A 23,330-nucleotide genomic window follows, 5' to 3' on the forward strand; every position below is an offset into this window, starting at 1 on the left:
GTTAAAGCTATGTCACAACGAGAAAAAGCAACCAAGTCCTCACTCAGTGGCATGGGTGTTGGCTAAACACAAGAAGCCATTCTCTGATGCATACATAATAAAATAATGTATGACTGAAGTGATGGAGACCATGTTTGAAGGCAAACAAAAGCAAATCATCAGATAGCACAGCAACCAGAATAACTGAAATACTGGCTGATGATTTGATTAAACAGCTTTGTGATAGAATAAAAAATAAATGCACAGTGCATTTCCATAGCTGTGGATGAGTCCACTGACACCACTGAGAATGCTCAGTTGCTGGTGTTTGTGAGATGTTAGTGAGTTTGTGAGAAGATTGGATCAGTTGTACTTTTTTTTGAATACTTGAAACCCTTTTTTTGTGGAATATTTGATGCGGCCCAGCCTCACCCAGACTCTACCTCCAGCGGCCCCCAGGTAAATTGAGTTTGAGACCCCTGCTTTACAACTACAATTTATGGTAAAAATATGACATCACAATATTTTTCTTATATATATTTTGATGGTTTAATGATATATCGGACAGAATTTTGTTTATCCGGTGGGATTTAATTTATTTTTGATAACTTTTGATACGATCTTCTTGGTGCTTTTTTGTTGAAAACGGATACAAGAACATTTCATTTTAATCCAAATCTTTAGAATACTGCTGCAAGGAACACATTTTAGATGAACATAAATAACGATGTGTATAATTCTATGATTTATATACATTGTTGACGACTGTATACAAAAAATCCATATCTTTGCATGGACCCATTTATATTAGATGTTTCGCCTAGCCCTACTTAGCCTACTACAGTTGCCTAGAATATCTATGGTTTATTGTTGAGTGGTAAAATTTGTCATCTTACCCCTGGGCTGGATCATGTGGAGCAGACCGGTGGTTGACTGGAACACCTGGACCTGGATCCACTGAAGTCGACTGGGGGATGGCTGTAAATGGTGGATGTGGATCAGAGGCAGTGGCATAGCTGTCAACATTGGGATTCGAAAAAACTGGATATTTCGCCCCGCCCCCTTCCCGCCCCCTCCCAATGTAGTCTCCTCCCCCTCGTATGTATATTATATATATATTAGGGCTGTCAGTTTATCGCGTTAATTAGATTAATTAATTACACAGCAAATTATCGCGTTATGAAAATTAACTCAAAATTAATTACAAAAAAAAGTTTTCTTTTATAATTTTTTTTTGCATCATTCATCATCTCAGGGAATGTATTCCCAGTGTCAGAAATACTGTGGGCTAGATCCACAAAGAATGGATTGCACGGTGCAAGTTGCACCCTTACTTACAATTCATTATGAATTGAAAATGGGGGACCCTGATGTAAACAAGACGAAAGTCTTTCTCTGGTCTGCATGTCCTTAACAATTGTGTGTATTGAGCCGTACTGTATTGTACCCATTCTGCAATCTGTTAATAACATTTTCATTCAATCAATCAATCTGCGCTGTGATTGATTGATTGAAAATCTTATTTTGAGTCAATTGTAATGAACCAAATGAGAATATCAATAAATTGTTTGTTATCTTTGACTGTGAATAACACCATGCTCAAATTGACCAGACCTGAAAAATCTAAGCAAATTTGTAGATACAGTTCTGAATTCTGCCATCTGGACACATGCAATTTGAAATATGAATATAGAATATCAGGCATAAAATGGTTATGCGATTAAAATGCGATTAATTAGATGAATTAATTACAAATCCTGTAATTAATTAGATAAATTTTTTTAATCGCCTGACAGCACTAATATATATATATATATATATATATATATATATATTGTCTGCACTGCGCAGCCGTGGAATCGCGAGGCCATAGATTTAGAATAGATAGAAAGGGCACATTGTGGTGTATCATAATTAACAACAAACAATAGGATTTTTATAACGTTGACACAAATTAAAGAATATTTACACTAAGTTCTCTTTTACCTCTTATTTAATTCATTCATTAATTTAATTGCAGGCACTGTTTATATTGTACATAGTCCTGTGTGTTGTATATTGTGTCCTATGTTACTTTTGTGTTTATTGTCTCTTTCTATATACACCGTGGGAAGGGGGGCACGTAATTGAATTTTTCTGTATGTCTTGCACAAATTGGAAAATGACAAAGTTGACTTTGACTTTTAACATGTGTCTATAGTGTCAGACACTAATTGTAATGTTAAAAACGGATACTGCTGTAATATAAAGTGAAATTCTACCATGCCTCAATGTATCAACTTTAAACATACACTAACAATCCCGGGAAAAACGGGATGGTTGACAGCTATGGGCAGTGGACTGAGAGTTGGCTGGAAGACCAGTCTCAGTAGTCAAACTATGTATAGATTAGTAGTCTACCTATGTATAGATCAGTAGTCTTAACCAGTGATGCGTTCTTCATATCAACTATGGTTGCACGCACGCTAATGACGCCACGTGTGCGCACTCCCGCGCATGCGCATAAATGTTCCCTTGCTTAAGCACAGACTAAAGACGGTGCCTAATTGCCTCTACGAATGGAATGTAACACATTTAATTCACAAGTTCTGTGTGAATGTATCTGAGAACGTATTTAACACACCTGACGACCGGCGCTATTGATATGCAAAGTAGGCCAGGTGGGTACTTAGCAAGTGCAGCGCATTCCTGTGTGCACGCGCGTGCCTGTGCGTGCCTGTGCGTGCACGCGCTTCTGCTCACAAAACTTTGGCTGCACTGCGTGCAACCCCGTCCCATGAGGAACGCATCACTGGTCTTAACTATGTATAGATCAGTAGTCTTAACTATCCATAGATCAGTAGTCTTAACTATCTATAGATCAGTAATAATAATAATAACTTCGTTTCATATAGCGCCTTTCAGAAGACCCAAGGTCGCTAAACTATAGGCTTAACTATCTACATATTAGTATTCTAACTATAGATCAGTAGTTTAACTATCTACAGTGTTCCTACCTGTCCTTCTCACTGTTTTCTTGCTGTGTTTCTTCCTGTCGGAGTCTGTCTTCTTCACAGCACTAGAGAAGCATCTGGGTTTGGCTGCTCCGCTCTTCACTGCTCTGCTAAAGCTGGGCTTGGTGTCTAGCACACACACACAGACATATCGAATACATATTTTGATCTAAGAAAAAAATAAACATTGTGAGTGATGTGAAATTTAGGTCAGTGTCCAGTCCCATAACCTTGCACGGCAGCTAGCTTCGCAAGATCACGAGAGAATCAATCTTGTCAGGTTTCAAGTTATGGGTTTGTTCAGACCCCTCTGCATCCTTAGAGGAACTACTGGCAGATACGAGAAAAGATACTCTGCCAAATATTTTTTTAAGATGTGATATTTAGGTCATAGGGGCCAGTCCTGTATTGATATATTTAGGTCATAGGGTCCAGTCCCAGTCATGTAGTGATATGATATTTAGGTCATAGGGTATAGTCCCAGTCCTGTAGTGATGTGATATTTAGGTCATAGGGTATAGTCCCAGTCCTGTAGTGATATGATATTTAGGTCATAGGGTATAGTCCCAGTCCTGTAGTGATGTGATATTTAGGTCATAGGGTATAGTCCCAGTCCTGTAGTGATGTGATATTTAGGTCATAGGGTATAGTCCCAGTCCTGTAGTGATGTGATATTTAGGTCATAGGGTATAGTCCCAGTCCTTTAGTCATATGATATTTACTGTAGGTCATAGGGTCCAGTCCCAGTCATGTAGTGATATTTATGTCATAGAGTCCAGTCAAAGAGCCCTACCTGCCTTCTCTGTCTGCAGGATGCCAGTGAGCAAAGCAGCACAGCGATCCAGCCCCTTATGGATGGTAGTCACCTGGGGAGAGAGCGTAAGGAGATAGTAGCAATACAATAAATTAAACATTATTTGGTGACCCTGCCACACACCACCTAAGTGGCTTTCAAATGGGCTCTCCGACACAGGGACTGGTTGATTGAAAACCTTAGGGAGATGCAGGTGTCCATAACAACAACAACAACACCATTATAATAGAATAATAAGATACAAGGCAAAAGACAGTACTATAAATAGAGCCAAAGAAAAACAAATAAGGTGAAAAAGAGTCCAGTTCAGATTGTTATTTAATGTCCTATCAGATCGAGCAGCGGTGAGCCAGTTCCGGCCCTGCCTGGTTGTGCTTGATGGCTACTGGCAGTGGCACCAAGGACTGCCTGAAGCCTTGGCGGTATGTCTGGGGAGGATAGGTCTATGACTGAACTAGGGCTGACCCCGATTAGTAGAATAGTCAACTAATCGATCGAAAGGAGCTGTAGTCGACTGCCAACCTCTTAGTCGAATGCAAAAAAAAATATATATATATATATATATATATATATATAATATATATATACACATATTTTTTTTTATCATTCTTTCCAAAAGCAAAGAGACCTAGAAACGTGGCTAACGCTAATGGCGTGCATACCAGCAAGGCTAACTGCCTAAGAAAACAGGCACAGAGGCACTGAAAGAGGATTTCACCCATCTAATGAACACACTAGACTAGACAAAATGACAATCAAGATGTGTCCGTCAGTGGACCAATTGCATGCTTTCGCAGAGGACAAGGAGCCTTCAGTCGACTCCTTCAGACATTAAGCACCCCCCACAGCCCAAATGGAATGATTAAAAAAAATATTTTTCTTTTGCATTCAGGGGGGTAGTCGACTACCAGTATCGGCCAATAACAGTAGACTATCCAAATCCTTAGTCGGGGACATGCTTCTGATTTCAGTCAGCTCATCGTGGAGGGGATGGAGGGGGTTCTCAAGGATAGCGTACAGCTTTGCAACCACCTCCAGACTGTACAGACCAGCTCCCACTACAGAGCCGGCTTTCTTCACCAATTTGTTCAGTCTGTCAGCGTTGGTGTTGCCCCCCCCAGAATACCCACGGTGAAGAAGAGGTCACTAACAACAGACTGATAAAACATCTGCAGCAGGCTTGTTACATACAGCAAGTTAAAGGACCTGAGCTGTCTGTCCCTTCCTGTAGAGGGCCTCAGTGTTGTTCATAGGCACAAAGAACTTAGTTCTCCACCATCTCCATCTCCACCTCCCGGATGGTGATGGGAGTTGGTGGCTTCTTCTTCCTCTGCCGATGTTGAGCTGGAGGTAGTTGTCGTTGCTCCACTCTTTGAAGCTCTCCACCACAACTCTGTATTCCTCATTGATTGTCATCAGTGATATAACCAGCAATGGAGAACTTTTGAAGGTGATGATGGTGAAAACAGCAGACCAGTTTGAAGAGTAGTAGCAAGATGTTACAAGCTAGAGCAGATGTTACTCGCCGTCTAAACAGAGCTCTCCTCTTGTGTGTGTGAGGATGGCAGATTTAACATTGATAACCTCAATGTGCAACAGGTGCACAGCCACTCCTGCTCCCATACGTCCAAAATGTAATAATGGATTTTCTTAAAGGAAAACATCAACATTGTGGGAAATGCGCTTATGCGCTTACCGTCTTCTCCAGAGTCAGACAAGAAGATAGATACGAATTTTCTCTCTAATCTCATGATTCAATTTGATGCTTCATCTTCATTTGATGCTTCATCATGATTTGATTTTAAATTGATTCTCAATTCATAATTATTATTTAGGAAATTTGATAGATTAGATTCTAAATGACTATTAACGTTATAATGAGAAAGTTAGAAAGAAATCACAACACTGAAAAATATTCTGAAGAATTTTAGAAGATTAAATCTCAATCTTGTGCACTTAAATATACACCCAAACTCATTTCCACTTAGATTTAGACTGTGAGTCTATGGAAACAGTTGCCATTGTTATTGTTTTACATAAATCTTGGAAGAGGTATTTTATAAATGTTTAACCCTTTACAACCAAACCCTCCAACAGTATCTAAAGTAGGCTATAGTGTTGAGAAATGTTTTTATCGTGAAGTGTAACAATTATGTTCTTAGACATATTATGTAGTCAACTAATGTAGAAAATAATAAAAAATCACAATGCACTGAATGGGATCTAATCTAAAAACCACTGGAATTCTATATAGCAGTACGTACCTGATTTTCTGAGTCGGTAGAGTAGAGAGAGTAGGCTGGCTCAGTCCTCACAGGCTGGCTTCCTGAGACCCTGGAAGACAGCAGAGCTTCAGTAACCAGGCCCCCAGGTGCCGGAGAAAAGGCTCATTCTGAGAACCCATGTGACATGAAACCGTTCTAAAAACTGTGGTTACCTTCCAAACGATGCAGCTTACAGTAGCTTTCAGTTTCAGTATGTTGACTGTAGGGGTGGGGGGGGAAATCGATACGTAGTAGTATTGCGATACTTTGCGTGGCGATACTGTATCGATACAGGGACGCCAAGTATTGATATTTAATTATTCATAAATATATATATATATATTTTTTTTTGTATAAGGATGTTGCATTGTTCATTTCAATACCTGTAATAGTACAGTAGTCCACACACACACACACACACACATACATGTGCATTCAGTTAAGTTGGAATATGACTAATACAAACAGTTCAGTTTGTCAGGTACATGCAACACAGATTAGTGTTTACATCTGTCTGTTTGAGAAAATACCATGTTCTGCAATAAAAATTATTGAAGTGAGATGAACAGACTGAACTTTATTTTATTAGATAAAACATGTTGACAGTTTTACTTTGCAGTTGAAAAAGGCAATAAATTAAATTTGATAGAAAAAAAAAAAATAATAATAATAATAATAATTCGCAATACTCAGCATATCGCGATACTATCGTATCGTGGCGATAGTATTGTATCGTGAGGTCTGGCGATTCCCACCCCTAGTTGACTGTGCTGTTTAGGGTTACATAACATGTGTGTGTGTGTGTGCGTGCGTGTGTGCGTGCGTGTGTGTTTCAATACACCAAGCTAACTTGGCACAGAGTTTAATTAGATAGTGGTGGATTGATTAATCTCCGCTGTCACACTATTGTCCCTCTAACGTTAGTCACTTGGGCCTAACAAAAATAATGGTTGGTTTCAGGTTGCCGACCGACCCTGCCGATTTAGGTGCGACCCAATATATTTTATGAGTTTTTAAAAAAAATTATATATTAAAAAAAAAAAAAAAAAAAAAAAAAAATCAGATTTTTTTTTTTTTTTTTTTTTAGAATAAAGTTTCATAGAAATCTTAGTCAAACATTTAGTATTATGGATATTAAACATGCTGGCAGAGTACATGCATCCATGTTGTTGTGAACATTTTAATTAAATAAAGAAATTCCCTATCCATAGTCGCCGTGGGAAAGAATAAAATAAAAAAATAAAATAAAATAAATTCCCTACCTACCCATGGCCAAACTGACAACCAACCTGAAACCAACTATTATTTTTGTTAGGCCTTGTCCGGTTGAGAGTGAACAGTTTCAAGTACCTCTGAGTCCACATATCCGAGGACTTGACATGGACCACACACACATTGACAGTGTTGTGAAGAAGGCACGGCAACGCCTCTACTTCCTCAGGCGCCTAAGGAAGTAGTTCCAAGTCAGTCAGAAGATCCTTAAGAACTTCTACTCATGCACAATAGAGAGCATCCTGACTGGCAATATCACCTCCTGGTTTGGGAATAGCACCGCACAAGACCGTAGCAGACTACAGAGAGTGAACGTCAGCAAAACAAAGGAGATGCTTGTGGACTTTAGGAGGTCGGGGGTCAGGGACTACAGCCCCCTCAGCATCGACGGGGCACCGGTTGAGAGAGTGAACAGTTTTAAGTACCTCGGAGTCCACATATCCGAGGACTTGACATGGACCACACACATTGACAGTGTTGTGAAGAAGGCACGGCAACGCCTCTACTTCCTCAGGCGCCTAAGGAAGTTCCAAGTCAGTCAGAAGATCCTTAAGAACTTCTACTCATGTACAATAGAGAGCATCTTGACTGGTATTATCACCTCCTGGTTTGGGAATAGCACCGCACAAGACCGTAGCAGACTACAGAAAGTGGCCCGTTCAGCCGAACGCACAATTGGAGGGGGGCTTCCCACTCTCCAGGACATTTACAACAAGCGGTGCATGGGTAAGGCTAAGGCCCTGTCCACACGAGAGTTTGGATTTAATATGACCGAAGTTTGAAAAAATAAAACTCCGTCCACACGGTGAACACAGGTGGACAACCGTGTATAACTGCGTACTCACGGCAGAGCTGGAACCCAGCAACCGATACATTTAGTACAATGTAATACAATGCCAAAGCAGTAGGCGGCGATGTTGTTCAGACATGAAGGCCATTTCAACCAATCAGAAAAGACTGAACGCTCACTAAACTTCCTGTTGGGTCGCGATCTGCCATTAATTAACTGAAGAAGAAGAAGTAAACTTCCTGTTTAGAAGCACAGCTGGACTGGATCATTTTGCCAACGGAACATATTATTTTCAGCAAAAGAAAGAAACTGCAATAAACAAACGGATACATTCACTGTGTTCTGCCTCTCATTTTGTTGATGAAACAAAACCATCAGCAACACAATTTACCACCAAGAGCGGATAGTTTAGTCTCACAAAAGACCGCCGGTGTTGTTAGCTACATCATGCTAATGTGAATGGCTATATCCATATAGCTTAAATGCTAACGCAATGTGGTAACGTTACCGATATGAAATGGATGTAAACGTTGTTTAACACATTGCAGAATGGGTACAATACAATACGGCTCAATACAAACAATTGTTAAGGGGATGCAGTCTGGACTGGGTTCCTTATAACAATAACTTGACAACACATGAGTTTAGTTTAGCTGCAGCTACATGTTTACTCTCAGCGTCAGGTCAGGAATGCGACAAGACATCAGTCGATCACAACACTCTTCAACACAGACGATACGTTTCGAACAAAAGTTTGTTACAATCATTTTCATATAACGCTACTTGGGACTGCTGTAAACACTCTACCCCGCGGTCTGCCGTGAACATGGGAAATAATTGCGACAGCTCTGCTGTAAACACTGGGAATAACCTCGGTTGCTATGCCCACACGCAACTGCAAAACCGCACAACTTCACCCTGGCCACCGGTTTCAAAAGACCGCGGTTGCAGTGTAGCAAATCCCCGGTTGTGTGTGGCCGAACAGTGCAACTGCGCACATACAATCACGGTTACATTAAACCCAGCGTTCGTGTGGACGGGGCCTCAGAGAATGATCAAAGACTCCAGCCACCCAAACAACTGCCTCTTTGAACTGCTGCGGTCAGGCAAGCGATACCGGAGTCTCATGGCAAGCACAGAAAGACTCAGAAGAAGCTTCTATCCCCAGGCCATCAGGATGCTCAACGAACAATAACACTATGTAACAACCATCAAATGCACTCACAGCACACACATCCACTCACTTTAAACAAACAACTCACTGCAGCACCCACTTTACCCACTTTAGAACACCTAAACACACTTTATATTTATTGGTAAATAATTTGCACTACAACCCATACCTCATTACACCTTAATGTAAATTGTACCTCATCCCATTTCTGCTTTGCACTATATAGTATATTGTATAGTATATTGTATGGTAACTCAGTTACTTCTACTCTGCATTGAACATTGTACATACTGAACACTTGTGTCCACGTACGTGACCTCTATTTTTTACTTGCTATACTTATTTTATACTTATCTATTTTTGTCTAGCACAGTCTCCGGAGCGTAACAGAAAGAAGCATTTTGTATAAAAGTATTCTGTACTTCTGTATGACAACTAATAAAGAAACTTGAACTTGAAACTTGTTTGGTAATGCAATGAGAGTGAACAATTTAGAATAAGTGCACTGCAGAGACAGAGTGCAGATCTACTTAACACATTGAGTGCCACGGACGCGGTTTGTCGTTAGTTCATGCCGACCTTTGAGTGCCCCCGACGCTATATAGCGTTTGTTTGTCTTTTTTTATTTATTGGCAATTTGAATTCATATTTCATCAATTGAGCCTCGGGTTAGTGCTGCAGTCTTCAATTGGGAAGATACCGCCCCCTATCGTCTCTCCCTGGGTAACTGCACCCCATTACTTTACACTGCTGAAGGGGGGGTGGCCAGTTTGCTCATTTTACTTTTCCCTCAAGCCAACTGAAGGATCGATTGTGCTCGCCGGCCCGGAAAACGCGTGGATTATGTATTTACAGGACCCAACACTGTAATCAATAAGCATGATCGATATTTGGAATGGCGATCAGGAATTGGAATAATCTTTTTGGATAACATCTGATCTCAGGTAAGGAATTTATTTTACCAGTCTTAGGATAATCAGAGCTGTTTTCACAGAAAGCGTTTGGCCTATGCGTGTGTGTGTGGCTGTGATCGCTGATGAGGAAATGAGAGAATCGATTTTTCAGCCCGCCTCTATAGCGTGCATAAGTACACATATACTATCGATAATCTAGCGTTTATTTGAAAACGATTCATAAATAGGCCGAAAAATTACAACGTTTTTGTGTATGCTTGAATATTCCAGTAAATGCCTTTTATCACGGAATCTATATTTTCCTGAAAAACGAGAGCTTTTCAAAATGCTATAAAACAAAAATGAACCGATTAAAAAAACAATCCGTTTCGACAATGTTGACTCCAAACAAGTCATTGATAAGCGACAGGCAGATTAGACACATAGCCATAATTTAAGACAGATTATGCGTTCACAACGCTATCATTGAAGTGGGTCCTGGCATTTAACCATGTTTCCCATGTTAATGGCCGGCACTGAAACTGTTAAGCAAACAGAGACGATGCAGACAGACAATAACATTAGTTTTAAATAAAGCTATTTCGTGTCTCATTTGTTATAATTATTAAATTGTAGTATTTTATCAGATGAAAAACCCATATTGGTTGATCACTAATTATCTGTCAACATTAATGGTGTATATTTTAGATTTGATGCAGATTTTTCATATTACAGAGTGCTAATTATATATTCCTATATATTACACAGTTTGGCTTGACAGTTTTATTTCCAAGTCGTAAACAATGAAACTAATGAGCCTTAAACATTATGCTAATTGCAGTAGCCATAATGTTCAACGGTGCACACTCGAGAGGTTCAAACGGGGCACCCAAAAGCCTCACCAGGACTAATTGGAGGTCCCAGCTTGGGGACAAATTACGTTTAACAGGCTCTGCGCCCAGCAGAAAACGTTTTACAAGAGGGTGGCTGAATTGCTTGCTCTCGAAGCCTATGTGACATGAGGATATAGCCGCGGCATATACCTTCACTGTCGAGGCCGAGAGCCTATCCAAGATAGACTGAAGGAAGGACAGAACCGAGTTTAGAAGACATGACATACGGTACAGACCCTCAACCGGACACCACTCTTGAAATATACGCCACTTCCCTGCGTAAACTGCGGTGTTGGACGGAGTGTGCGTGCTCCGGATGGTATTAATCACATCAGCGTTAATACCTATCCTTTCCAAATTCAACCTCTCAGCAGCCAGGCCATCAGACACTGTCCCAGGACAGGGAGGCCGAAACACAGAGCTGTGTGCTTAAGAGGGCTTCCCGAGACCATGGTATAGGCCAGGGGTCGGCAACCCGCGGCTCTTTAGCCACTCTGCGGTGGCTCCATGTTGCAAAAAGAAATAACTCTTATTTTGGAGATCGAGGTGATACTGTGACACTGAAATAAAAAATATTTGCATCCTAGTCATTCATTTATGTCGCGGTAAACTAACGTTAGCCGCTGACGCTAGCTAAGCTAGCTAACCCAGCTGAGCTGAGCTGGAAAGGGTGGGGGGAGCGGGGCTCGGGAGGAAGCCTGTCTCCCTCTCCCTCCTGGTTCAATTAACGTAGCAAAACTTTGCACAAGGAGCCCTTTCTGTGTGTGTGTTAGTCACAGACCAGGTAGTCACAGAGGCGATGAAGACGAGGGAGGAGATATTTGATTCCTGAAGAGAGTTGATGAAAAGTTTCTCCAAAGTTTGTGAGAATTGATGAAAGGTTGTTCAAGTTTGTGATAATGGATGAGAAGATATTCCAAAGCTTGTGAAGTTCAGTAAATTGCCAGAGATAGCTTCTGTATCGTTCGCTTGCCCAGTGAGGACTGAAGAGTTTGCATCAAAATCTCCTGGTTACAGTCTAACCAAAATGCACCAGCCAAACAATGCTAGCAACAAAAAAAACATTTTGGGCTGCTTTAAAAAAAAAAATCGATTGTAATCACAATCGTAATATCGGTCAGAAAAATAGCAATTTGATTATTTCCTAATCTTGCAGCCCTACCAGTAAGCTAACCATGGATAAATACCAAAAAAGGAGAGTCTGAGAGGAAAATAGAGGGTTTAATTCAGCGTGGAGTCGTGGACAGATTAATTTGCTTTCACGACTAACGATGCAGGCTTACCTGTATGTCTGATATGTGGTGAGAAATTTGTGAACAAAATGTTTTTTACTTTTTATTTTATACATTTTCAGCAAATAAGGGAAGGACTCAAATAGAGCTGCATAGTTCTGTGTTTTATTTCAAAGTAGGTCTACAGATGCCAGTCTTTTTTCAAAGTAGACTACTTTTTATTTGATACATTTTCCACAAATAAGGGATGGACTCAAATATATCTGCATAGTTCGGGGTTTTATTTCAAAGTAGGTCTACATATGTCTGTGTTTTTCTCCTCTTCTGTGTTTTATTTCAAAGTATACACATGCCAGTCTTTTTCTTGAGGTTTTCCTTTGTTATAACAGGTAAAAACAGCAATAAAATGTAAAATATTAAATTTTTGTTTTATAATTTCATAAATGCAACATAAAGTATAATAAATTTAATTTTGTGGGAGGGGGGAAAATGGCTCTTTTGATAGTAAAGGTTGCTGACCCCTGGGATAGGCCATGAGTTGAATTAGGACGGGGAACCAACAGGCTGAAACCCGGTCCGGTGCAACCAGGAAAAGAGTCCTGTGTTTCCTCCCCGTCCGCAGACGTTATGCTGTCTGTCCTGACCAGGACGAGTTTGTTCCTGACAAGAGTGATAAGCTCCCTGAGGACCAAATGTACTGCCTTCAGTTCCAATACATTGATATGTAGGGTAGACAGAGCAGGACAACTGCCCCCTACTGCATTGGTCCGACATACCCCCCCCCAGCCTGTGAGCCTGCGTCGGAGAAGACTGTCACGTGAGACGTGATGCTGCCCATGGTGACACCTCTGGTAAGGGTCCCTGGTTTCTTCCAGTGGTTGAGGTCCCCTATCACTGATATGGGGACTCTCAGGTGCCTACACTTGCCTCTCACAGGGTCGATTCTCATGCTGGAAAACCACCTCTGTATTTTCCTCATAAAGAGGAGGCCAAGTGGGACCACAGAGTGGGCAGACGCCATCCTGCCGAGCAGGCGCATTATGGACCATGCCGTAACCGACCTGCGAGGATGGAACTCACTGAGCGCACTGAGAATATCTTCCCGGCGCCGCTCCGAGAGAGTTGCCCTCATAGACCTTGAGTTTAGGATTAAACCCAAATATTCCACCTGCTGCTGACTGGGAAGATGAGTACTCTTCTTCCAGTTCACAGCACAGCCCAGACAGGACAGGTGTTCCACCACCCACATGGTCTGGGACCTGGCGATTTCCTCCGACTGGCTGAGGACCAGTATGTCATCTAGGTAACACAGAGGTCCTAGCGCGGTCTCCAAGCACTTGGTGAAAGTGCGAGGGGCCAGAGAGAATAGCCGAACAGCATTCTCTGGTATTCGTACGCTACTCCCTGAAAGAGGAAGCGCAAGAATCTCCTGTGAGGAGGAAAAATCAGGATGTGAAAATACGCATCCTTCAGGTCTATGGAAGTGAACCAGTCTCCCACCCTGACTGCATGCAGTAGGTGATTGACGGTCAACATTCTGAACGGTTTCACCACAATCGACTGATTGAACGGAGATAGGTCCAGTATGGGCCCGATACCCCCCGTTTTCTTGGGTACCAGAAAATATCTGGAGTAGACACCTCTCATCACATCCTCTAGCGGGACCGTGATAATGACCTGCTTTGCCAACAGAGATTGAATCTCGTCGGCCAGGGCTGTCGCTGCCATGGCCTCTGATAAGAGAGTAGGGTTCAAACACGTAAACGAAGGGTGGGGGTGTGCGAATTGTAACATGAGCCCCAATCTCAACGTTCTCTCTATCCAGTTCTACATATCGCACTTCTGTAGCCATATTAGGGATGGGCGTGAGTAAACGATTAATCGATTACTTGCGGCTATGAGAAAACTTGATCTTAAATTATTAATAATTTTCATGAAAAAGAATATATATATGTATTCAATTTTCTTTTATACATTTTACATATTTGTTTCACATGTATGTGTACGATTATAACTGTTGGTTTCATTAAACATATACGTGAATGAACAACATTTAGTTTTAATAATTTTTTTTTTTTTAATTTTAAAATTTTTTTTTATGTTTTTCCCCCCTCCGCGAGTAATCCATGATTAATCGAGTATATCATGCGATCTATCTGGATTTTTCTTTAAAATGCCCATCCCTAAGCCATATGCGGTAAAGGTAGCAAAGCGGTCGTGCGGCTAACTGGCGCTGACCTGCTAAGAACTGTAGATAAGAGGTCCCGGTACCTTCCGCCATGTGCCGTGCACCCATGGGGGACCCCGATAGAAAGGGAGGGGTTTGAACCAGGGGAACACCAGCAGTGTTTCCCCAGAAAAAAAAATCCAGCAGCTGTGCTGTGCCTCTAGGGGGGTTCGGGGGCATTAAATGCATCAATCTGGTGCACTTTGAGAGCAAAGTAAAGAGGCTAGATCAGGGAGGGGCAACTGGCGGCCCGCGGGCCGCATGCGGCCCTCACCGACGTTCCATGCGGCCCCAGGCCAATATGTGACCACGACCAGTGCTTTAGCCCACATGTCTCCATTTTCATTTTCCAGATTTTTCCAGATTGTGAAAGTACAGAATGTAAGCTTTCAAATGATGTGTCATACTTTGAAATATGAGAATGTTTTGAATATCATATATTCATTTAAATCTTGTAACTCAGTCTGTTGTCTAAAACACTCAAGGGGAGAAAACGTCTCTCAAAGATGTTCACACTTCAGCTAGTTTGGGGGGGGGGGGGGGGGCGTGGACAAGTACCCTCACCTGAATGTGTCCATCGTTAACGTTAATGACTCTCTCTGTGTGAATGCCTTTACCTGGCTCAGTGAATCTGAATCCCAACACGCAGCTCTATTCAGATGCAAAAATAAACCCAGCCCCCACCTCTCTTCTGTGGAGAGCACAAACTGTGTTTCAAAATGGCCTTTTTTAAACACAGAATTCTTACAATTAGAGTTATTATATCTGTTCGCTGTTGTACTAAATATGTTCTTCAACTCTCGAACTGTAGTTATATATAAAAAAAAAAAAAAACACAAAAAAAAAAAAAAAAAAAAAATCTTTTTTTATTGTGTCTATCTGTCATTTCACCCTGGCGACTTGTAGGCTACATCACCAGACTGGGTCACATATAATAAAAAAAATATATATATATATTATAATTATAATTTTTATATTTGTATTCGACTAAGAAGAGTTGGCAGTCGACTATGGCTCCTTTCGATCGATTAGTCGACTATTTGACTAATAGGGGTCAGCCCTAGTGTGGACATATTCAACGCTGTTGAAAGTGCCGCAGCAATATGGGGTTTTTGATAAAACTGTCGGCTGTTGTTACCGATGGAGCACCGGCAATGAAAGGAAAACGCACAGGATTCGCCGGGCTTCTAAGGCAGAGTGGCGTTGAGTGTTCAATGCTGCACTGCATTATACATCAGGTAAGTTCGCTAACATAATTTCCATCTATTGTGGGTCACTAATAATGACCAATGCGAGTCGAGTGTAGTCAAATTATATGCGAGAGTCGTTAAATCGTTTTTTTTTTTTTTTTTTGTATCTGATATAGGAGGCTCTCTGTGCCAAGAAGCTTGACTACAGCCATGTTATGGATTTGGTTACCAAGGTTACCAATCTAATTTGTGGAGGCAACAGGTCACTAAACCATAGAAAGTTTGTCTCCTTTTTGGAAGAGATGGACACTGATTATGGCGACTTGCAGCTACACACAGAAATCCGATGGCTGAGCCGTGGGAAGTGCTTGGAGAGGTTTTTTGCGCTGCGTAAAGAAATCCCCACATTCTTGGATGAGCAACTGACGAGCGACACAAGCGCATACTGCACTAAACTCAGAGATACAGCGTTTCTCTGTGACATGGCCTTCCTCACGGATATCACTTCGCACCTTAAACTGCAGCTTGAACTGTGCGAGCTACAGTCAGATCCTTTTTTTCAAGCAAAGAGAAATGAGAGGGGAATTTCGTTTTGGAAACTGCTACCTGAGCCCCGCTTCCCACTCCTCAGGGACTTTGCCCTCTCTATGGCCAGTATGTTTGGGAGCACATACATATGTGAGTGCAATTTCTCAAACATGAAGCACATCAAGTGAAAGGAGAGAAACAGGCTGTCAGATGAAACATTATTTCATCTGATGCAGATCGCATGCACAAACATTGAAGTTGACATTCCTGCTATTGTGCGCCAACAAGAGAGACAACAAGTGTCTCATTAAAGACAGGGGGGGAGGAGATGATGAAGAGGTGTAGAGGGGGGGAAGGAGATGATGAAGAGGTGTATTATTATTATTATTATTATTATTATTATTATTATTATTATTATTATCACTTTAACTGCCGAAAACGCCGGAACTCGTCATTCCCCGCCATGCTCAAGTTGCCGAGGACGCCGTAACTCGTCTTTGATATCAATATTTCAAAAATCTGTGATCGAAATCATATTTCCGTTCTGGAGCCTTGACACACAAGTGCTGATCTCCTCTCAACCCTCTAGCAGTTCAAGAGCGCCATCTGGTGGCCGATCGGCAGATCGAAACCGGATATCAACCATTGAACCGGCAGGACTCACTCCATATGGGGTCCGGGCACTCGCTAATGTTAGAGAGACTCTGTCTTCACACAGTGAACATCGATCGGTGGAAATAACTCGAAAAAACAACATGATTTGGACGTATATACTATTATACAACCTGGAAATAGATCGGGCATTTCAACATCCCATAATCGAAAACTGTCTACTCCACGCTGATCGCCCAACGGCCCGAGGAGACTGGGGTGAGTTTTAGCGTGTAGTATTACCGTGTTCGATATAAACTGCTATGATGAACATATGACCCACATTAGATGAATGGTATAACGTTGCCCACGGAATTATAAACGCCCCCTCACCCATCCGGTCAACATCAGATGACGTGTAGTAAATTCTAGAAGTACGTCCAGTTGAAATTTTTTATCTCGCACAGATTCCTACCAAACTGTATTTGATCATCAATATAATGCATTTGGGGCTATAAATCACGTTCTGGAGAAAGCTGCAGAAAGAGATGAAAACATACTTATACTTTAGACCATATTTTAGTATGAATATGTGAATGAAAAAGTTTAACGTTGCTACACCATGAACAATACATATAGGACATTGAATGGGCCCTAATAATGGCAATCTAGCAATAGAATTTAAAAAGTTATAGCCCTGCAAAGAAGGGGAACTTCTCCATGTTAAATAGAGCTGGCAAGGGATGGTATATCATGAATTTAACCTTGGGCAATCAAAGTGTTATTATTATTATTATTATTATTATTATTATTATTATTATTATTATTATTATTATTATTATTATTATTATTATTATTATTATTATTATTATTATTATTATTATTATTATTATTATTATTATTATTATTATTATTATTATTATTATTATTATTATTATTATAACCATTATTGACCCACTGTGGGGCGAGGGTGAATGTCATGCCAGTTTGATAAAGGGTCAATGGGAGGCATGTAGTATTGCACTTTACTTTACTTGCACTTTACTTGTTTACTTTTGTAGTGTTCAGATAACACTATAACACAAACAAGCATTCCTGCTGCATTTCACTACAACAGTAAATCAAAAGTGCAATAATAAATTATTTTGTTAAATGTATAAACTTTTATCCTGCTACTAAACAAAACATTCCTGGGTGCTTCATATCCATAACATGCATTTCAGTGTTATAATGTTTTGTTTAGTAGCAGGATAAAAGTTTATACATTTAACAAAATCATTTATTATTGCACTTTTGATTTACTGTTGTAGTGAAATGCAGCAGGAATGCTGCTTTGTGTTTGTTGAGCAGTGGGCTTTAAGTTCATACATTTATTTGATTAGAAGGCTTAATTATAATTGATCATTTTTGTATATATTTGGGGTTACACAGCAATACTTTTAAATTCAGCTGTTTATAAATTCATAAAGTTGAAATTGCATTACTAAATGCATTTGAAATGGAATAAAAACAAAGTTACAACAAATTATAATTGTTTATATACCTTATTTATCACATCTGTGACTATTATGGGCTATTTGAGTGATGGGGTACTACTGGCGGGAGTACTGCCGATAAACAATGCGGCCCCCCAGATTGATTGTGGAAATTTTGTGGCCCTCACCATATACAAAGTTGCCCACCCCTGGGCTAGATCTATGATGAACTTTGTGCTCAAAATCGACTAGACTGCAGTGCTTTCTCCCTGCAGCCTTTTCCTCAGGTCAGTCTTTTACATTAAGCACCCCCCAGCTTCTTCCCCCAGGCCATCAGAGCCTTGAACAATGAACATCGAGAGCCACAGAAACTGAACTATCCACACACAAGCACACACACGACACGCACGCTGAGCACGCTCACACACTAGCAGCCACTTTAACACTCATGCCGCACACACGCACACTTATGGCCAAGAGGAAAGGCCACTTTAAATTAGTATAACAACAGAAACAGTGTATTGCACTACTAAAGCTACCTAGCATGTCCTATATGCTCTGTAAATACTATGTACAGATACCGAGATGTCACACCATGTTACCTGTTTATTGCACTGTTTTTATTGGATTCTATTATATGTTGTACCACTGTATTTTTATTGGATTCTATTATATATTGTACCACTGTATTGCACATCGTCGCGGGCAAGACCACCCGCATTTCATTGTATACCTGTATGCCGTGACAATTAAAACGCTTGACTTGACTTGACTCTCGGAGAAGACCCGCGCACATCATATTTGCATAGACACACACCTGCCGGGTCGGTATTTCGGGCACACTTTAGGAGGTGAAATTACCGGTACTGCTTATTTGTCATCAGAACCCAAGAACACTCTGCCCGTCGCCACTTTTGACATGAAAAGTGTCAAAACTGTCCCTCTGAAAAAATTCGAGATGCCCCGATCACGTTTTTTGCCACCGCTACCGATCACCGATCGTCTTGAGCCATATCAGCCGATACCGATCCGATACCGATCGTTTTTGGTTTTATATAAAAAAAAAATTAAATATATATTTTTTTTATATATATAAAATACATATAATTATACTTGTAGTTGTATCATCTGCGAGACATCGCCACCACGCAACAAGTCAAAATGCTCGCTATCTCCACCGTCTGTGTGTATACTCTGCTTTGTGTATACTCGAGTAGCCTCCAGCTCCAGCAAGGATTCTCCGGCGCTGCAGCTGGACCCTATAGAGGACCTGACATGGTCAACACACATAGGCACAGTAGTAAAGAAGGCGAAACAGCGTCTCTACCACCTGAGACAGTTAAGGAAGTTCAGAGTATCGGGGAAGATACTCCAGTCCTTCTACTCAGGAGCTGTAGAGAGCATCCTGACCGGAAACATCACTGCCTGGTATGGAAACAGCACGGCACAGGACAAGAAGGCCCTACAGAAAGTGGTGCGCTCAGCCGAGCGTACCACGGGTATTGCACTACCCCCCCTGCAGGTTCTATACAACAAGAGGTGCAAATCCAGAGCCTGCAGGATAATGAAAGACCCTCACCACCCCAATAACAGCCTGTTTCAGCTGCTGAGGTCAGGCAGACGCCTGCAAATCTCAGCTACTAGGACAGAGCGGCTTAGGCTCAGCTTCTTCCCCCAGGCCATCAGAGCCATGAACAATGTACATTGAGTGCTCAGAACATTGAACTGTCCACACACAAGCACACATGAACACACACACGACACGCACACTGTGCACGCTCACACACGAGCAGCCACTTAACACTTTAACATGAGCGGGCACACACTCATGTCGCACACACGCACACTTATGGCCAAAGGAAAGGTCACTTTAAATTAGAATAACAGGAACAGTGTATTGCACTACCAAAGCTAACTAGCATGTCACACATGCGCTGTAAATAACTATGTACAGATACCGAGATGTCACTCCATGTTACCTGCTATCTGTTACTGCACAATGTTGTTTCTTCTTTTGATTCTATTATATGTACCACTGTATTGCACATCGTTGCGGGCAAGACCACCCGCATTTCATTGTATACCTGTATGCCGTGACAATTAAAACTCTTGACTTGACTTGACTTGACTATACTCTGCCCTCATGCGATGGAAGCCAGGGGCTCGAATACGCATCGAATCAATGTTATAAGACATTGATATCAGGAGCTATCTGTAGCTACTGCTAGCCGGCTAGATAACGTTAAGACAACGCCTCAGTGAACTATTTAGTTTAATGGGACATTTAGTCAGTGAGCTAAAGTGAGCTTAACGGAGGTATCAACATGCACTACTAGACTATTGCTGGAGCATTTGTTGATATCAGGAGCTATCAGTAGCTAGCCGGCTAGATACCGTTAGACAATGCCTCATGTAAACTAAAAGTGAATAGTTGACTGGGTCATTCTGTTTAAACAGTAATGATAGCTAGGTAGCTAACGTTAGCTCACGGTCCCATGCACTATAGACTAGAGCAGAGGAGCCTCCTCTGTGTTTACACGGGTGCGGGAGGGGCAAGAAGAGGAGGAGGAGTGGCAGTTTGCAGCTCTGTGAGATCTCCGCTAAGAATTGGATCATGTTTTTCGATCGGCTTTCACGATCGGCGAAAATAAAGCATTATCGGAATTCACCGATCTCATATTTATACTGAATATCGGCAGATACCGATCGCTGGCCGATCAATCAGGGCATCCCTAGAAAAAAATCCCCCACCATGCCATCCGGGACAGGCATCGGCGGGACCCCATTGGCTGTGGTCGTCTGAATAGACGGTGACACACCAGGGAAGACACACGGGTCTTCCCCCAGGCCCGGGAGTGACTCTCCCTGCGGGGCCGGGGTGATTAGCCCTGGCACAGCAAACAGGGGGTTATATTCCACCTCTACAAACTGCCCGCTGCTCCCGCTTCCCGATTGCTCGGTGCGCTGAGCGTAGGCTTCGACGCCACTCATCCCAGGGCCGGGGGTCCCTCTCCCGCGAGAAGGCCTCACCGCGACCGCGGCTCCAGCGATCTTCCGGAGAAGGATCGCCGGTCCAGGGATACTCCACGACAAGCGGTGGACAGCAAGTGCTGAACTTACTGGGGGAGTCCTGAAAAGGACTTTTTGGGTGGTGGTATATCCATCTCTAACTAACAGTAACAATAACACAAACTCTCAACGCTGCAGGTGCTTGTGAACAGCCTTTTCGCATGAAAAAACGAGGAAGGGTGAGCATGGCCACTACACCGGGTTATATACTACCGGAAGTGGGCGTGGCTAGGTAGATGTAAGGTGCATGAAAGGTTTTTTTCAACGTGCGGCATGTGCACAAGCAATAGTCCAATAGGCGAAGCAAGACGCGGAGCCAGTATGAAATATAACTACCAAGGCTCCACTCACTGTTTCCTCCCTGGCTGGGTCCGCCCTCCTCCATTCAGTCTGCCCGATGACACCACCTGTCAATCAAAAGCAACACAATTTCACTAGTATATCCCTTACCTTAATCACTATAACCCTTACTTCTGAGCTTAATCTCACTATATCCTTTACCTTATACACTCTCACTATATCCCTTACCTTAACTCTGACCTTAATCTCACTATATCCCTTACCTTAAATCTTACCTTAATTTCAATATATCCCGTATCTTAACTCTGACCTTAAAGGGTCAGTTCATCCAAAATTAAGAAACATATTTTCCCCCTTACCCGGAATGCTATATATATCCATCCAGATTGTTTCGGTGTGATTCGCCTACAGTAGTTTTGCAGATGTCTGCTGCCACTCCGATACAATGGAGTTGAACGGCGCTCAGTTTGTGGCACTCAAATCACACACACAACAATGTATTTTAAAAACTCAAAAGCAATGTCTCTTTCCAGAAATCATTCTAATCATGACCCGGTTACTCAACTTAATCTACAGACCTTGTTGTGAGCAGCTGTATACCTGTATGTCATGTATTGTCATAAATGTGATGATATATATCTGTATATCTGTATGGCCCCCGTAAATGTACAAACCGAAAGTCTTTCTCTGGTCTGCATCCCCTTAACAATTGTGTGTATTGAGCCGTACTGTATTGTACCCATTCTGCAATCTGTTAATAAAGTTTTCAATCAATCAATCAATCATGCTCTGAGTTTCGTAAAAGTCAGTCAAAGCTTACCAAAAGCTCGAGCAGTGAACTCCAAGCCCACGTGACTGAACTCAAACTGCAAAGAAACAGACTAAGAAATGACGTAAACTCCATGATCAAAACTGCAAAGAATAATTTCATCAATGACAAAACTGAGGAAAACAAAAATAAACCCTGTGAACTTTGGAAATTACTCAATAATCAACTAGGCTGCAGTAAAAAACTTAAAACCAGATTTTCAAACATAAACATGGACACGGACAACACACTCATCACAGACAAGCTGGATGTGGCCAAAACTTAAACATTTTCTTCACAAACATAGCCACAACACTGGTAAATAAACTACCCTCCCACTCAGGGCATTTTGGGGTTTACACATCATAGCCTGGCTACTACAATAACCTAGGGGTCCGCAAAGACGATTTCAAACTATAAATGGTAACAACAGCTGAGGTACTCAAAAAACTGAGCGCCCTCCAACCTAACAAAGCCACTGGCCATGACAATATCCCCTCCAAATTCCTCAGAGACTCAGCAGCCGCCATCACCCCAGTCATCACCTAAACCTCTCACATCACATCACATAAACCTCTCCATAAAACAGGGACACGTACCCAAAGACTTCAAAATTGCGAGTGACCCCCCCCCTGCACAAAAAGGGTAGCAAATTAGACCCAGGCAACTACCGCCCTGTTTCTATTCTTGCCTCCATCTCGAAAGTCATGGAAAAACATTATACGAACAGGTCGAAAAGTACCTTGCGAAAATAAATCTAATCTACGAATTCCAATCTGGCTTCAGAACATCCCACTCCACTGGCACTGACACATGCCTTCTCTTAGGGCTGGGCGAT

At 41.7% G+C, this 23,330-nt stretch overlaps 1 protein-coding gene across 1 annotated transcript in view; it reads right to left on the minus strand.

The window, feature by feature from the left end:
* ccdc14 (coiled-coil domain containing 14) overlaps nt 1-23,330 on the minus strand; it is a 55,147-nt gene that overhangs the window by 27,520 nt on the left and 4,297 nt on the right. Inside the window, exons 2-6 of the mRNA XM_084324654.1 lie at nt 21,736-21,791; nt 6,051-6,120; nt 3,766-3,838; nt 2,976-3,101; nt 876-957 (exon numbers count right to left, since the gene is read on the minus strand). Of these exons, the coding sequence (XP_084180780.1) occupies nt 876-957; nt 2,976-3,101; nt 3,766-3,838; nt 6,051-6,120; nt 21,736-21,791 (407 nt within the window). The remainder of the gene's footprint in view (nt 1-875; nt 958-2,975; nt 3,102-3,765; nt 3,839-6,050; nt 6,121-21,735; nt 21,792-23,330) is intronic.

This window comes from Notolepis coatsorum, assembly GCF_963971535.1.
Source record: "Notolepis coatsorum genome assembly, chromosome: 11".
In the NCBI taxonomy this organism is placed as follows: Eukaryota; Metazoa; Chordata; class Actinopteri; order Aulopiformes; family Paralepididae; genus Notolepis; species Notolepis coatsorum.